The sequence below is a fragment of the Myotis davidii genome, unplaced genomic scaffold (assembly GCF_000327345.1).
Source record: "Myotis davidii unplaced genomic scaffold, ASM32734v1 scaffold24, whole genome shotgun sequence".
NCBI classification, from domain to species: domain Eukaryota; kingdom Metazoa; phylum Chordata; class Mammalia; order Chiroptera; family Vespertilionidae; genus Myotis; species Myotis davidii.
Genome location: NW_006298312.1, coordinates 1,953,808 through 1,971,541, shown reverse-complemented (window position 1 = coordinate 1,971,541; position 17,734 = coordinate 1,953,808). Strand labels below are relative to the sequence as shown.

Here is a 17,734-nt window from a genome sequence, read left to right as displayed (position 1 = left end):
TGTTTTCAAAAAGACAGTATTTATCAGGAAAAGGAAGACACAAGGACCTAAAAAAAATCAAACAAACAAATTTATCATACAATTTATATTAGGGGGATAAATTTGTGTCACAAAGGAAAAGAGAACAAATGAACTTAAGTAACCAGGTGGCAGTTACCTTTAATTTCTCTGCTCCTTTTATTCCAAGTATGACGATCACTCACCAAAATCAAAACAAAACAAAAAACACCTACTTGTACTCATAAACCACAAAATAAAATGCTACATGATTCAAGCGCTGGGGAAAATGGTGAAGGAGCCCAGTGGTAAGAGTTGCTTTAGACTGTCTCCTCTTTCCATTGATAACATGATAGACTTTTGAAGCCACGAAGAAGGGAAGGACAGATCTAAGAGTGGCCAATATTTTAAAGAGAAGCAAGCCTGAACTCACTTTCTCAACTCCCATAGCCAAAAAAAAAAATGTGGGGTTGGCATTTTCCACCTGGTTAGCCTGACTTCCCAACTCCTTTTTTTTTTTTTTTAAAGATTTTGTTTGCTTTTTCCTGGTTGATGCTGTGGGTTGGTCTTAAGTAGGGTTTTTTTGAAGAGGTAACTGGGATGTTTGAGGTAAGGAAAGCAAATGAATAGGAACAGTTACTTAGTATTTCCAATACATTCCCCTGAGTTACATCACAAGTCCCCTTCTTTTTCAAGCTGCGAAGAGGTCTTTTACTTACCACAATCCTCATTCACCCTTCTCTGGGAAGAGCTAAATTTACAATATTGAAAACTGGAAGTGATTTTTAGCTAAACCTTCTCCTTTATGGGAGGGAAATGTCCAGCACCCCAAATTTTCTTTAAAGTCGACTGAACTTAAGTCTTCTGACATTCATTTTTTTCAATAACTCACACATTCCTTCCCCTTTTAGATAGTTTTTGATGATTATCTTTCAAAGATCAATAATACTTCAGCCACTGAGAGACATGATCATATGCATTTAAAAATATTCTGTCTCCAAAAGGGCAAAGGGAATTCACATGAAATAGTCCAAGTTGAGACAGATGAAAGCAGGACTGCTGAGAGCTTTTGTAATAGATTAGGCAAGAAAGAACAAGTGTTTGAAGGGAAACAAAATAGTGATAGTAAAGGGGGTAAAACTTAGGCTCAACAAAAAGCAGTAACGGATGCAGGGAAGAGCATGACTGGAACATTTTGACTTAGGTATCACTAAGCAGATGAGGTAGGAGGTTCAGTGAGGGCTCCTGGAGTCTGAGATGCCTGAGGGAAGCAGGGATTAAGGAATGGACATGAAAGAAACGAGTGCAGGAGTTTGGTTCACTCCTCATTCTCCTACCATACTGGGTCTTAGACACACACACACACACACACACACACACTCAGTCACTCTCAAAATGGCTAGAAAATAAGACCTCTTCCTAATGTCCTCCTGATCCCTCTTATGCTGTCCTACTTTTCCCATATCACTCAACTGCTAATATTATGAAATTGACTTTTTAAATGTTTCTTATTTATCTTCTCTCTCCCTCACTAAACATAGGTTCACGCAGACAGGAATTTTTACTGACTTTGTTCACTGATATATCTCAAGCAACTAGAACAGTGCCAAGTTACATGTTGGGCAGTCAATAAATATGTTTGATTAATAAATAAATTTAAAATTGTGTTTATGTATACACAAAATTGTCATTTTGAGCACTGAGTCTAATATACTTATTTAGCTGCTCTCTGTAATATTTCAGCATATTTTATCATTTCATAGGGAATAAAGGTGATTTCTATTTGACATTTGAAATAAACCGGTTTTAATGCTATTCTATTTTTTAGATTTAAAAGGTTAAATTTGCATGGTTATTGGTGAGCTTTCCAAATAGAAAAATATTTCAGGAACTTTGTAAATTTTCAGCCCTTCTACAGAAACTAGCATTTGATACCTATGGGCTCCTGTCATTATTCTGATTTGATAACTTGGTCTATTTAGGTTGTTAATTCCTTTTCAGCAGAAACAAAACTTATACTGTGCATGTGTGTGTGTGTATGTGTGTGTGTGTGTGTGTGTATGTCGCATGTACTCCTCTGTGCCTGTGCTCATGCAGGGGCTAGCGCAGAGAATATAGAAGCTGCTCAATAAGCACACTTTAATATGCTTTGATTAATGAGAAAACTGAAGTCTAAAGTCATAAATATATAGAGATAGAGAGGTGGTTTATAGTCAGGCATTCCAGATTTACTCATGAGAGAATGTTCTTATGCCAGAGGCTGTTTCATGACTGTCTGGGCTATGATTTAGATGGAAATCCCCTGGATGCAAAAACATGCCCTGGTTTAATTCCTGAATCAAGTGGATTTATTCCTCATGAAGACCTCCCTAGCTTTTGGATCTTCCAGCGGCTGGCTTTGTTTCACAGGTATGCAAACAGGAAGCTGCAGCAGTACCTAGTAGTGCTTGTTGCTGTATTTGTACTGCATTGGATAAAGGTTATCAACATTTCCATGTAAACTACTTTGTCATATACTAATTCAGTGATTTTGTATCAGACATATGTTCCTCGATTTCAGGAGCAATATCTTACTCATTTTTGTCTTTTCCAGGAACAGTCACATTACCCATCTGTACAGAGCATGGCAACAAATAAATTAATTAAACTTGAGAATCATAAAACGGTTTTTGTTGGAAGATTTTTTTTCTGACACCTTAAGCAAGATGTCAGTTTTTAAAAAAGAAAATCTTATTGTAGAAAATTCTGAAGTATGGCTCATATAACTTATATATTATTTCATTCCCTTTAAGCCATCTCTCACCTCAATTTGTAATTTCCCTGTGAATATATTAAAGTTCACTGAATAATAACAAAAAATTCATAAACATAGGATTGAGGTTCATTTTTATTATAGAAAAGAAAGCTCTGTGTTAATAAGCTACCTAGGTTTCTTTTTTACTTCACATTTCCCTGCAATATGGACAGCTGAACTAGGCTGAATTCATAACAAGAAAAACAAACAAACATAACCTACAACTTATGAGCAAATGCTGTTTTCAGCATGTTTTAAATGAACAGTTTTTGTTTGATAGTATCTGTTAACTAGTTATATTTCTTAATCTTCATAAATGCCATCACTTGATTACTATAAGTCCTTTTAATCATCTGCTAAATCAGCAAGTCTGTCTTTCCTGGTTCAAGTTCTCCCTCTGGTGGTCACTGACTTTGATGCAACAGCTCTAATCAGGAACTGCATTTGTGTGTAAACAAGCTGGTGTCACAGCACAGCGGAGTGGAGTATTTCTGAAAGGTTTGAACAAATTTCACCTTTAACTTAAATCTTTTAAGCAAAGAGAGCGATGTCATCAAGGAAGACAAGAGGAAATATCTGGAATTCCCCTTAAAATCTACAAAACAAGCAAAATATTTACCTCCCTCCACTGCTCACAGCTTCGCCTCCTCTCTGATAAGTTACTAGAATGTTACCAAAAAAAAAGAAATAAAAATTAATAGACATGTTTATATTTGTATATCAAAAGCTAGTACATTTATGAGCATCTTTCTAAAATGGAATGCATTCTCCCTTTCTACTTAGAAACAACAAAAAAATCATCACAGAAATTAGCAGATTTCTGATTCAAGTAGTATTTTTTTAAACATTGTATAGAATTAAATAAAGTTATTCTTATCAATGTATCCACAAGGTTGAGAACTAAGCAAAAGAAAATGTCAGTACACTCTTATTAAATATCTCTGTCATACATTTGTACAGTTGAATTCCCATAGATTTATATTTTCATTTTATTATTATATCATATCATTTTATAGATTTAAGTGAAATCTTAAATTGAGGGGAAAATTCCTATTAGACTATTTCCCCAGAAGTATGAGTAACTGTAAGACAAAGAGAAATGTTTAAATAACCCTTATCTCTCTCCACACACAAAGATGTATATAGGCCACACTGTGACTATCAATTACTGCAATGTTTTCCTTATTGTGGCTTCTAGAAGCTCTTCTCATTATATTTTCATCAGGCATGTATATATAGCAAACATATATTTTAATGCCCTTGAAAGCATTCTCAGCTTAATAAAGTATGGGCATAAAAATCTAGCCACAACAAAACAAGATTTGCACATAGGCAACTGGTTAAGGAGATTAGCTTTTCTGTAACTACAGACACATTTTCTAAGAAGAAATGTGTTTCTAAAAGCTGCCAAATTCTGCTACTTAGAAGAACTCCAAACTGGGAGTCTGCAGAGGAGAGATAACTGCTTCCAGTGATTTCAATAACTGGATTAGCAGCGAGGAGGCAAGGCTCCAGGTACATCTCTCACTGGAGGTGACGTGAGAGTGGAGGACCCACTTTGAAAGAAACAGAAGAGAACGGAACATCAGGATTCTGACTTAGGGAAAATGAAGTTTTATCTTCAGGTGTGCTGGCTATTTTAGTTGCCTTCAAGAATGTTGATTCTATGGACCGGACTGAAAGGGAGAGACATTTTTGTTGGAAAACCTGAAAGCTTAAGTTAAGGAAAAATGTACTGCCAAGTATGAAATCATCAATAAGATCATTAATGTGTTAAATCATGCCGAGGGTAGCTACAGTGTGTCCATCTAATGAAACACATGCATACAAGGCTGATGTGCAGTGTGCAATACGAATAAATAACTGCATTAAAGGCATGAAAAGCAACACCAACCATTTCTGCTTCAAAGGCATGCCTGACATGAGTAAATGAAGTATTATATTCCATTTAAGCCCTCTCCCCCAACTTCCTGCAAAAATGAAATAAAAACTGAAACACAATAGTACAACACATGCTGAACTAACAAAGGAAAGGAGGAGGGTAAGTGCAAATATATACCTGTTGGTGTGAAGGTAAAAGACGGGACTGAAAATCAAAACAAAATATAAACCAGTTATTAAGCTGAAGAGAGAAAGGGAACATATCACATTAGTATAAATCAAGCAGACAGCTGAACATAAGACAAATGTAAATAACTAAGCCAGCAGCTCTGACATTCTGATATAGGAACAAAACAGAATCTGAGGTTAAAGAGAGAACGTGTCTCTGCAGGTACCATTTTGAAGTGTCTGACATTCTAGTACGGAGGGGAATTGTGCTGGGTTAGCCTGTGAATGACCCTGCATTTGGTAACAGATTCAGCTCATGGCTTTAGTACAAACAGGACCCCTCTACTATAAATCATTTCCAAACAGTGGATGATGGATTCTTAAACAAGCATGATGGGGGTCTCACTTCAACCTTATCTAGAAATCTGAAAGTAAATGCTTATTAAAGCGGACTAATAGGCTCTTAAGTATTCATCATTAAGAGACAGAGACAAAGACTGAGGGGAGAAGAGAGAGAGAAAGCACGAAAGGAAGGAAGGAGGAAGGAAAGAAGGAAGGAAGGAAGGGAGGGAGGGAGGGAGGAAAAGGAAGGAAGACAGAAAGAATTGAAGAAAGGAAGAACTGGAATAAAGAGAACCATAAAATTGAACTATTTCAATGCCAAGTAATGCCTGACACCTTATTATATAAACAGTGTAAAGCTACATTTTTATCATAGAAATTTGTGAATGGACAGAAGAAATGGGGAGTTTTAAACTTTAATTTTCCTATTTTAGCTTGTGTTTAGAGGCTTTCTAGGAGTAAGCTGAGCAATTTTTTTAATGCCACACTCTGGAAGCTAAACAATAGAACAATAACACCCTCTGAAAACCTTCGCTCTCTGCAGCTATAAATCTTAATCTAATCAATAATGCCTGGAATGGAGCTGCAGACCTCAAAAGTAGCAGCCTTGCCTCCCCCATTTTCCTATGGTCTCCAATTCCTCGGTGTCAGTTTACACTATTGCTATTTCCAGGATATTTCATGGAGGATGACTTATTTCTAAGCTCTTCACACTGCCCTGGTGAGGAAAGCAAGGACATCTATCTTACTCCTTGAAGATTAAAGTTTGCTTTTACGCAATCCTTAAATACACAAACTATAATATTGGTTAGCTATTGTGGATCAAAAAGCTGCCAAAAATGTATTTTCCACTTCACACTGGAAAATCTCCAAACAATTGACTTTAGGATTAGAGCATTTGGGGAGGCAAACTGGAATGCCACACCTTTATAGCTGTCACTTCTTACCAAGTCACTCCATCTCTGGGCATGCTAGAAAGAATGAAAATAAAAACTCAATGCTATGGATCCAGTTTATTCACTGGCCTTCGTCTGCAGCATGACAAACCCTGTTTTAAGAATCTATTGTTTTCTTTCAGATGGGTCTTGTCAGAGAGTCAATGTAATTTAGCTACAATAAAAAATACAGAGCCATAGTAACAAGTCTCCATTTAAAAAAAAGGTACATAAAAAGTAAAGCTATTCAAGCAAGAATAGAGTACCTGAACATTAATTTGCTATCACAAGGACATAGGGAAAATATGAAAGGTCCTTGCCAGTATGCCTAGCTAACTGGTAGCCCTGGTTTAAGGAATTGAAGAAGAGATAAAAAGAGGTTGGTCTATAAGTGAACTTTTAACAGCATATACACCAAAGAATAACTTAATTCTCAAAGCTTCCAATAATATAGTACATTCTGTTTGCCCAGTGATGGCACAATATGAATGTGGACGGGGTGAAATGCCTACAGATAAATGTATGTGTGGTGTGGAGGGGGGCCGGGCGGCGGGGAGAGAGCTCCCTATTTCCCAGTCACACTCTGAATTGATGGTTTATAAGCCAATAGACTCTTTTACATTTATTTCTTTAAAATACTTCACTTCCTTTTTTTGTATAATTACCGGCATTGTTTCTGACATAGATAGTTTAAGATTTCAGGAGGCACCTTTTTTTAATTGCATAGAAATAGGATTATGAAAAAGTGCCGGCAAGGCAAAATGAAGAAAGCAGAATCAAATGCTCACCAATTACATTTGTAATTATGTTCTACGAGTTCTGCTAGTTAAAAGGACAATGACATTAGTTTAATAGGTTTTGCAGAAAGAGCATATAGGCATTTGCCAGCATGCATAAAGAACATTAGTACAGGAAAAGAAACATCTCAGGAAGAAAGCTTTTCATGTCACATATTTAGATTTCAAGACAATACAAAACATTAAATTGCTGTAACTACACAGCTATAGCACTCTATTGCAATAAGAAATACAGGATTCCTGCAGAATTCAAGAGAGTCTACATCTATATGTTAATTAGTCACTTTTCCTCATTCAAATCAGATATTATCTCCCCCTTTCCCCCCTAACACTCTACTCAGCTCTTTCCAGGCTCCACAACGCAGACACTGCAAACCCTTCTCTGCATTGTTTTCAGTCGCAGGCTTTTTATGGTAACACCTGATATTGTTCTATTTTGTATAGAAATGAGCACCAGTGCTCCTTGTGGTTACATCTAAGCCAGCGGTTCTCAATCTGTGGGTCGCGACCCCTTTGGTGGTCAAACGACCCTTTCACAGGGATCACCTAAGACCATCCTGCATATCAGATATTTACATTATGATTCATAACAGTAACAACATTACAGTTATGAAGTAGCAACGAAAATAATTTTATTTGGTTGGGTCACAACATGAGGAACTGTATATAAAGGGCCAGAAGGTTGAGAACCACTGAATTCTAAGCCCTCATTTTCCATTCCACAAGAAGGGATACTGACATTTTGCTTCATCTCTAGAGTGCATACATATCTAGAAAACATTTGGGGATGTAATGTCATGGCAAAGGCATGGACATGACGAGATTGCTGTGCAGCCCCAGGCAAGACGCATGTTGCTTCATTTTACAGGGTGGTGATGAATTCCATGCTGACTCTTTCTTGCCAAGCCCCTCTGTGACGGGCAGTACAAATATGTAAGACTGCTCTTCAGACTGTTTATAAGTATATAGGGACATTCTAACTGGCACTGCAAATTCTTACTTTGCCATTTAATTGGTCAGAGCAATGACTTGGCCAACACATGTAGGAAATGGTCACTTGGGAAATATGCACACCTTTTATTTTATTTTTTTAAGGTTGGTGATGGTAGGGGAAGGAATGTCTTTGATAATTCTCTTTAAATTTGCATTGCGGCAAAGCAAAAGTGTTGTCTTAAATTAAGCAAAGGCCCTTAACCTAGGGTGAATGTATTAGTTGTCATCCAAACCAGGGCCATTTTGAGAGAAACAGGAGCACTATAAATATTTAGTTGGACTAAAGACATAAATTGGGACCATCCCCTGAGAACTGGGCCTTAGATCATCTCAGCCATGGCCTGTGTCTGAGGCCCAGAACTGATGAATATATTTGGGAGTGGGGGAGAATTATACATCCGCAGTGTTATCAAATCTCCTCAGAGAATAAAACGTAAGTTATCAATCTGCAGAATTTAAGGATTTGTGGCAAAGGTGTCTGTGCCACATATTTGGTTTATCCACAAAATTATAAATAATAGCAGGCAAGTAAACTTTATCTCCTAAAACTGTAAACATATTTGTAACAAAATCACCCTCACTAATTAACAGCATATGCACAGTCAAATCTGCAACTTTAAATATAACAATGAAAAAGTACTACACCTCCTCTCTCTGCAACCTGAAGGACCTCATTCAGTCACGTATTTCATAGTCAAAAGAAATGACTATTTTATAAATAATCAGAAACAACCATAAAAATAATGATTTTACAAGTAACCTCTTTAGCTTCACAAAGGCAACAATGTCACCTTAAAGCTGTGTGAGACAGTTCAAAGCTTGTATTTATTACTTCTGTGGCAAGGAGATTAAAAAGTTCCTTGAGAATATAAAGCAAAAATGTCATTCCCTAAGAGAACCAGAGGATGGGAGAACACCCAGGCAGACCAACCTGGGAGAAATACATTTTACGGGAACTGGGCCTGGAACTGATTAGTCCTGTATGTAGCATTGCTACTCAAAGGAGTTAACATGCAGGCAGATGTCATGAAAAAATAAAAGCACTATTGAAAATCCTATGTATTAAAATGACTTAATAAGTATATATACATACATAATTTGCATTCACATATTAAGACAAGAGTTATGTCAACATAGTAAAATATAAAAAACTTAGGAAAGCTAGTACCTTTCCTGATACCCGCGTAGGTACTGGTCAGCCCATTTCTCTTCTTGCGGTGCCGATAGAGCCAGATGCTGAAGACCATGAGGATGACCCAGCAGGCCGCCCCGAGGCCCGCGATGAATGCCGGCTGCTTCACCACGTCGGAGATCTGCTGAGCCAGGCTCACCTGGTCCTCTGGTGACACGGGGTTGCCATGAGAATCTGAAAAGCCATCTTCAGATTAACTTGGGTTTAAAACGCAATAAGATAATGAACTCATAATTTACATAACATAAAACTGCCATCATTATTGTGTTAATTTTTGGACAATAGCTTCCATTTCTTAATTTGCAACACCAGCGTTGTTAGTTAAAATAGTTCGTGAGACTTTCAGCAAAACTATATTCGTTTTATTTATTTTCATTCAAAACAAATATGATATAATTTTATGGAATTTATTTTAAAGCAAAGGCAATGGCACACAATTTCCTTTTTTTTTTTTTTTTTTTTACTCCAGAAAACTCTGTGGCTCATTGCTTATATTAAGTTTCACAGGAAAGTGCTGAGGTAAACACAAAAGTACAATAGTAAAAAATGAAATACTCTACTGTAAGTATACAAATAAGGGGTCCCCGATAAGTAAGTATAAGAAAGATATACTTTCTCAGACTTCCATAGAAACCCTCAATTATATGTTCTAAAAAGGATAAGTAAATTTTATTTCCTGTATAAGGTAGATATTGAAAAAAAAATACATGCTGTGTCTTCCATCTCTCCCATCACCACCCACACACCCCACCCCACACAGACTATATTCTGATTCTTAACTGTCTTAGAAACACATTATTTGAACCTATGTTCAGAAGGGCCTATAAAATTCAGGATTATTAAAAAGCAATGAGAAATGAAGATAATGCTACCACTGAACAAAGTATAAATAATCTTTCTTTTGAAATAATAACCACCACAAGGAACACTAAATATGGACAAGAATGATCATGTGTTACAAAACAAATAGGCTTATGTTTTCTGACAGCTATTTTGATTAAAAAATTAAAAATTGATGGAATTTATGGCTATTAAAATTTACTTATTTTCTATTTATGTTTAAACCTACTAAGATATTAATTTTTCGAGCCCACCATTTCATCGTCACACAGAGCCGTCTGGAATTCTACAGAAAACTGGAAGCTGTTGCTCTGTCATAAAAGCAATGCCCTACTCTGCTGGCACCGACTGCGGCCAGGCTGGAGGACGGCCAGTGGGCAGCGTTCCCACTCTGTCTGCAGTGTGAATGTTCTCCCCCCACAACATCTGGAGAAGCAGGAAGGTGTTTGCCTACTTTACGATGGGGCTTTCTTATGACTGTTATATCATCTGACTCTGAAAATCTTCTGCTATTACAATGTGCTTTAAAATAGAAACATTGGTTCCATCCCCCAATTTTTTTTTTTTTGTTCAGAAAAATAATTGGTATAACTCACCATATCTGAGTAACATTTCTCAAACAGAAAAATAAATCCTACAGATTACCTTTTCTTATTACATGATGCTGCATTCCAATCTGACACGGTTGGAAAAAGCAGCAGCATTCAATGGGTAAGAAAACGGCCTTTGGAAAATAGCAGCGGCTTCTATGTAAAATGGCTAAATTGCTACGTGTGTGTGTGTGGTTTTTATTGATTTATTTTTCTCTCTTGAACAGAATTTCAGATTTTATTCTATGGAGGGTCAAGGCTAAAAAAACCTATTTTCACAAGCAGTTACCTGCCTTCAACGGTTTGTTGACTGAAAGTTTTATTTCATGTTCCAGACCCTTTTATCTATGGTTACCCTAAGAGCACTTCATCTTCTGAAAGTTCGCCATGCAGACCTATTCTTTTATTCCTACACACCCTTTGTGTTTACTGGGCTTGTGAATTCCATGGCTATCGGTGCAAGGTTAAGGTGGGTAGCTGTGGGTTTAATGGAGACAGCCAGGAGAGGTTTCACGCAAGCAGCCAGATGGGCTTCACAGAATACAATGCAGGGTGACTAGTGGATTAAAACAGCCACTCTACTCTCAGTCTTTGCCTCATGGCAGCTGAGGCTATGCTGAGATACGGAAAAAACCTGGAGCACATTTATGATTTCAAGCAAACCATTGGTCCCGTAAATCCTATGATTTAAATCTTAAAACTAAAATTCCAGTTCATCTTTGAAAACCCAGGACTATAAGGCATATGTTATCAAAATAGGTAAATGACATCAACAATATGGTTATCATAATGTAACTCATAAATTCAATTTTAATAAGTTAATACTGATATTTCACAAATCTGGGCAATAGTTTGAGTAAAAAAAGTCCATATTTAAACTGTTTTCCCTCATATCTTATATAACACTGTAGTTTTGCAATAAATGAACCAGAAATAAATCATGAAGCTATTTTCACATAAAAGTTTTATATATCAGCACTGTTTTCAAATGCACCAAGTATAAAAGGTAACCCAGAAAGCAAATGCTGGCCCATGGTTGTGGCATATATCTGATCCTTTTTCATAATTTAGCAACTGACACAATATTACTAATGCCTAATTTCTGATCTGGAACAATCTAACACAAAGTTGACATAGACTTCTCAGCATCTTTCACAAATTAAATGTCGCCTCTTAATATCTGACCCTCTCCTCTTCCCTTTCCATTTGCAATAGTATTTTGTGGCTGTTTTTGATGTTTGCTTTAAATTATATTGGTGACCACTTCCTAATTTGTATCTTATTTCATGCCACGTTTTCTATAGTGAGTTTTTGTAATGAAGGATTTTGTCAGTTTTTTTCCTATTCTTCTTTTAAAGCGTGCACTTAACTTGATAAATAATTAGCATATAAACATATTTAAATGTACTCTGGCATCTCAATCTACATTTTGTTATAAGAAGCAACCATAATTTTAAATAGACGAAAATGGTAAATAAAAATTGCATAATGCTATAAACTTCTAATACCTAGTATAAGCTTTACATGGAAGTTTGTTTTATTTTAATCCAAACAATTGCAATTTTCATGAAGGTGTACATTGTGTCTTGTTCACTGAGGTGCCTTTGGTGCTCAATTGTATTTTTTGACTAGATGAGAAAATTTAATAGGACAGGATTAGGATCATACTGAATACTGACAATGTTTTTCTTGGAAAATCATTTAATGTGCACTTGGATAAATTTAAGGTTAGTTGTCCTATATATTAAATCTAACACCATCATATTGTAGCTACATTACCACAATCCACATTCTATTCAATTTACAATGGTGGCTCCCCTACATGAAAATAAATAAATAAGTAAAAAGAAGAAGAGGCCAAAGGGAAGAGTGATATCTACTCTCAACCTGGATCTGCGCCAGCACTTACCTAGCTGGATAAACTGCGGCTCGCTTTTCACCCCTGGCCCAGCCCCCGTGCTGGCTGCCACCTCCACACTGTACCGGATCCCGGGGACCAGCGAGGGAATGACCACAGAAAATGTGGAACCATCCACCGTCTTGTTTATATGGTAACGAGTTTCATTTCCCAAACACCAAACCTGTCAGAAGAACACAATGAATATTAATCTAGCAAATTCTTTGAGTTAATGCAAAGATGAACATAGTATGGTGGCTTTAGATCTACTCAGAGTTCAGATCTATCATGAACCTAATTCGGGGAGTTTCTGAAGTCTATTTTGCCTAGGATCTAGTTCTCAAAAGACTCTTCTAGGCAAAGCTAGTGTTAGTAGAATCTTCAAGACCTCTTGAAACTTTCTCAAGTACATTGTTTTTCCTTTAAGCATTTTTACAAATATTTTTATTGTTGAAAGAATTACATATATATCCTCCTCTTGCCCTCCTTCATAGACCCCTTCTAGCACGCCCCTATCACCCACCCCAGGCCCTCACCACCCTATTGTCAGTGTCCATGGGTTATGCTCATATGCATACAAGTCATCAAGCAGCATTTGCACTCCTACTGTGGGCTAGGTGTGATACTAGATTACCAGATATCACCAAATAAAGATGAGGAAGAAACTCCAAGTCTAGCACTTCACTTCAACAGTTCTCTGGTATAAAATTACCCGGTGCTATCACCTTTCCCAAATAACCAAAACCAAGAAGCAGTGATTTAAAAAGAGACAGAGCTTACCCTACATATGTATGGTTATTAAAATATAACTAGTCCTGGCTGGGTTGCTCAGTTGGTTGAGCATTGTCCTGTATACCAAAAGGTTGAGGGTTCAATCCCAGGTTGGGGCATGCATGGGAGGTAACCGATCCATATATACTGAATATAAGAAGAATCATCCTAGGATTTTACTCAGCCTATGATATGTTGAACTATTAACAATGGGAGAAAATTAGCACACTGATCTTGTAGTTAATGTGAATATTAATTAGTCTTTGATAAAATATTAGATTATAAAGAATAACATCTGACATGAAAGAAAAATGTTCTTATAAGAAAATTATTATATATCTCATTAACTTTGATAACGGCATTTGTTATAGGAAATTATTTTCCGGAAATAAAGATTTCTGCTCTACACTATAATTCTTAATTTAAATTTCACACTAAAGGATTATTTTATTCATAGGGTAATCTTTGGCAATGTCCAAAGATCTGGGTGTGGTGCATGACAGTACTTGAACTCAGTTTCCATAAGGAAATGATCTAGGAAGTAGTAAAACATGCCCTATGTTCTTTATGAAGCAAGTTGTGGGATTAGCTTCAAGTATCCTATTGTCTAATAGGAAATGGGATTTAAAATAAATCTAAGAATATCAGTGTCCTCTATCACGAGGGCAATAACCTTTACTTTATCTTTGAAAGTTAATATTATTTTAATGTAGCTTCAATGCATAACACCAGCAAATGGTAAGATTCTATACCAGGATCTGACCATTTGGAAATAAAGAGTCCTTTGTGATCCCTCACCCCCCCCCCCCCAATTACATTACGCAGCTGAACCAAAGCCACAGACCGATTTTGTACCAGTCAATCAGGTTCAGAAAGGCATTTTATTATTTTAAATTGACCGTGAAGTTAAGTGAAATCCACTCTTTCGAATTTCTTCAGGAAAGAAATGAGTTCTGACTCTTAGGGGAAAATGCCTACATTACACAATTTTGCTGAGAGCTGAGACATCACCTCATTTTAAATCCTTAAAAACCTTCATCACAGTTTATTTTTCTGGAATGAACTGTAGAATCCTGACACTCCCGGTATTAAAATAACCTTGAAACTCACAGGAAGGCACTTGAAACTGTCGAGACTTTTAGGTTTTAATGATTCAATTACTCTAGAAGATCTAATTTAAAATATTTAAGAAATCACTTGCCAAAAAAGAAGTTCCTTGCAAAAAGTTTAGAGAAAGAACAGCTTATCTATCATCATCCAGCATTTGCATTTAGTATTTAAGTATTTTAAATACTTTGAAAAAGTTGCCCTTTTAAACGTGTGCACAAATTTTCAGTTTATATATTTTTTAAATAATTTAAAAATAAAAAATTATACCTAAAATTAAGCTCAGTATATATGGTTATTGTGAAAATCATTTGCTACTCCAAAGAAAATTTATTGCCTTTATTTGGGCCTTAACCAAGAACGCACAGCATAAACACTCAAAGATCTACCAAGATATATATGCAAGGGCCCTATTATGTAGACCTACTAAATCAGAATTTCTGAGCATGGTAGACAGGCATCTATATTTAAAAAATAAGCTACAGTGATTCAGATATTAGCATGTAATTATCTGCATGAGGTAAATGTGTTTACCTTCTTAACATCAGTTTCATATCAATAGATACAGTATAAAATATTTAGATATGAGATAATCTACTAGTAATTAGAAAAATACTCAGGCATCATAGAAATTTTAAGCAGGATCTAGAGAAATACATTTTTTCCACTTAAAATGTGTTTACATAAGTGTTGAAAAAATACACATATTTTCTATTGTGATTGTCTTGCTTCTAATTCATTTATCCTAACTCACTTAACTATCCCATAATACAAACAAATTCATTGATAGGATAAATTCCATGTCCCTAACTTAGTTTTTATTCTTCCTTGGTATGCTTAATATATATTTGCACAAAATGATTCTATATAAAACTCTCTAAATGCAATAAGTAGGATGACTTCACAGGTAAAAATAATTATTCATAATCATTAGATTAAATCCCTTAACACTATATCACATTAAAAAATTCATTTAAACATACAGAAATTTATATTTGAATTTCCTCTGAGACATGAAATATTGCTTAGAAACTGAAACAATGTTTATAGATAAAAATGATTTTCATGTACAGTAAATAATTTTTATCTTATCTCTAAAGTTCCAAGATTTCAAGCATACATACTAAAAAAAAAAAGGACATATTTGATAGAATGTGACTCATGGCCAATTCTATAAGGTAACCTATACAACATACATTTAAGTTATTTTTAGGGCAAAAAAATTAGCATTTCATTGGTTGTTTATGTGGTATTACATCAACCTAAATATAATGAGATGAAGTAGATTCTCTCTTTTAAATTAATGGTTTTCAAATAGTTTAAGAATTAGTATTCCACAATTACTGACTAGGAAAATGTTTTTAAACAATTTTTACATACTGCTATTCAAACCAGCAGATGGCGCCAAATATCCATGCACAATGTAACCAAGGTTTCTTTTGCTTTTCTTTGTAGAGGAAGAGGGATGTCCATCAGTCAATTACTACATAGGGATTACCTTGTACTCTTGGACCATTCCATTTTGAGTGTCCTCTGGAGGAGGCTGCCAACTAACAAGAATTGCAGTTCCATTTCCATCATTCTTTGATACAGTTACACTTTGAGGTGGGGCACTGGGTGCTATTAAATTGTTTCAAAAAGTGAATATATTATCAGTGGCATTAGAGGACATTAAAAGCAGGCACTTAAAATGTACCAATAATAACTATAAAATTTATATCAATATATGCATATGTTTTAAAGAGGCATCTCATCCCAAACTAAGTATTTCTCAATATTACTAACACATGGTTACTGTGAATGTTTCATATCCAACATTACAGAGATTATCTCCACAAAAATTCCAAGGGAAATCCCTATTTCTTTTATCCTGCTACCTTAGTCTCATGTTCTCTAATAAAGAGTTTAAAAAGTATGAAGATGAATGAGTCATCCATGCTATTAACTATATTCCATCATTTATATATTCAAAGTAGTAAAGACATTTTAGGGAATGTTCTGGAGAATAGTTGTGACATGTAACCTTTGACCTTTATTTAAATATTAACTTTTAATTTCCAGTTATAGGGTGGCCAATCATACTGGTTTGTCTAGAACTGAAGGGTTTCCAGGGACATGAGTCATAAGTATAAAATGCTAACCCTGGAAAGTCCTGGGCAAACCAAGACATTACTCACCTTATTTACAAGTCATTACTCAAGATAATATTTAATAAATGAATGGAAAATAATGCAAAGGCAAGCAAATTGAAAACATTTCCATCTTTAAATGTGAATTTTATTTCTGAATGATTAAATATATCTATATATGATATTAAGCAATACAATGTTTCACATTTGCACATTTTTCTATAAGCCTCTACTAAACCAATTTATAGTAGTTCTAATTAAACAAATTCTATTAGCAAAATATGATGTTCAATATAAAAAGAAAGTTAACGTCATTATTAACATAAAAAATTTTCAATCGTGTTAATAAAAGCCTAACAAATGTACTGTGCAATACATAGAAATCACACACTTCATTATACTTGCCTTCTTCCAGGGTTTTGGCAAATTTAATTTCACTGTCTGCTCCTTGAAATTCATTAAAAAAAGGACGAGCCTTAATTTCATAGTTGACTCCCTTTTTGAGATCAGGGATAACCACGCTATTTTTGGTTGGCGTCCTCACTTCAAAAACTAACCACTCCGACTCCCCATGGTTGGCTCCAGACGGCCGATAAAGAATTTTATATCCTTGAATATACTGAGACTGTTGGTCCACCTATTAAAATGACAAATAAAAGTGTAATCACTAATATCTTTCTGTTGGTTTATTAGAAAATTATGAAAATTAAGTGTAAAAAATATAAAAAATTATATTGGATTTCATTCTGTGGTCTTCAAATTTACGCAAAGCAGAATATAAAAACAGAGAACTACTTTTGTAATGTATTTCATTTTTCACCTTAGTATATAAATTAGGTATTAATTTTGACGCTTCATGCACAAATGTAAGTCATTAAAGAACTTCTGTGACAATATCTGAAAAGATGTCTCTCAGTGTTTGGGGGGATGAGGAAAAATGTGTTTATCCACTTTCTAATTTTTAAAGCCTAATTAATGCTTAATGTAGAACTACTTATAAGTTAAAAAATGTGATCATCCTATCACAAGTTTTATCTTCATGATTAATACTCTGTGTCTTCCCTCTAAGACTGGTAAAGTCCATTATTGCAGCATAATAGATAATACACACAAAAATAAACTTTTCTCTGTTTAAAGCCAGTCTACAGATACCATCATAAAAAGATTACATTATAAAGTTATTGGTGGAGTGAGCAACAGATAGCAACAGGTGTGTGTGTGTGTGTGTGTGTATATATCTGTTGCATTTTTTTCACATAATAACTTCCCAGAGGTCACCTGCATATTAAAACCATGACAAA

General features: G+C 35.3%; 1 protein-coding gene across 1 annotated transcript in view; it reads right to left on the bottom strand.

Annotated features, from left to right (window-relative positions):
- ROBO1 (roundabout guidance receptor 1) overlaps positions 1-17,734 on the bottom strand; it is a 1,289,171-nt gene that overhangs the window by 48,755 nt on the left and 1,222,682 nt on the right. The window contains exons 16-21 of the mRNA XM_006773945.2: positions 16,839-17,070; positions 15,803-15,924; positions 12,439-12,610; positions 9,076-9,273; positions 4,851-4,877; positions 3,411-3,453 (exon numbers count right to left, since the gene is read on the bottom strand). Coding sequence (XP_006774008.1) covers positions 3,411-3,453; positions 4,851-4,877; positions 9,076-9,273; positions 12,439-12,610; positions 15,803-15,924; positions 16,839-17,070 — 794 coding nt within the window. The remainder of the gene's footprint in view (positions 1-3,410; positions 3,454-4,850; positions 4,878-9,075; positions 9,274-12,438; positions 12,611-15,802; positions 15,925-16,838; positions 17,071-17,734) is intronic.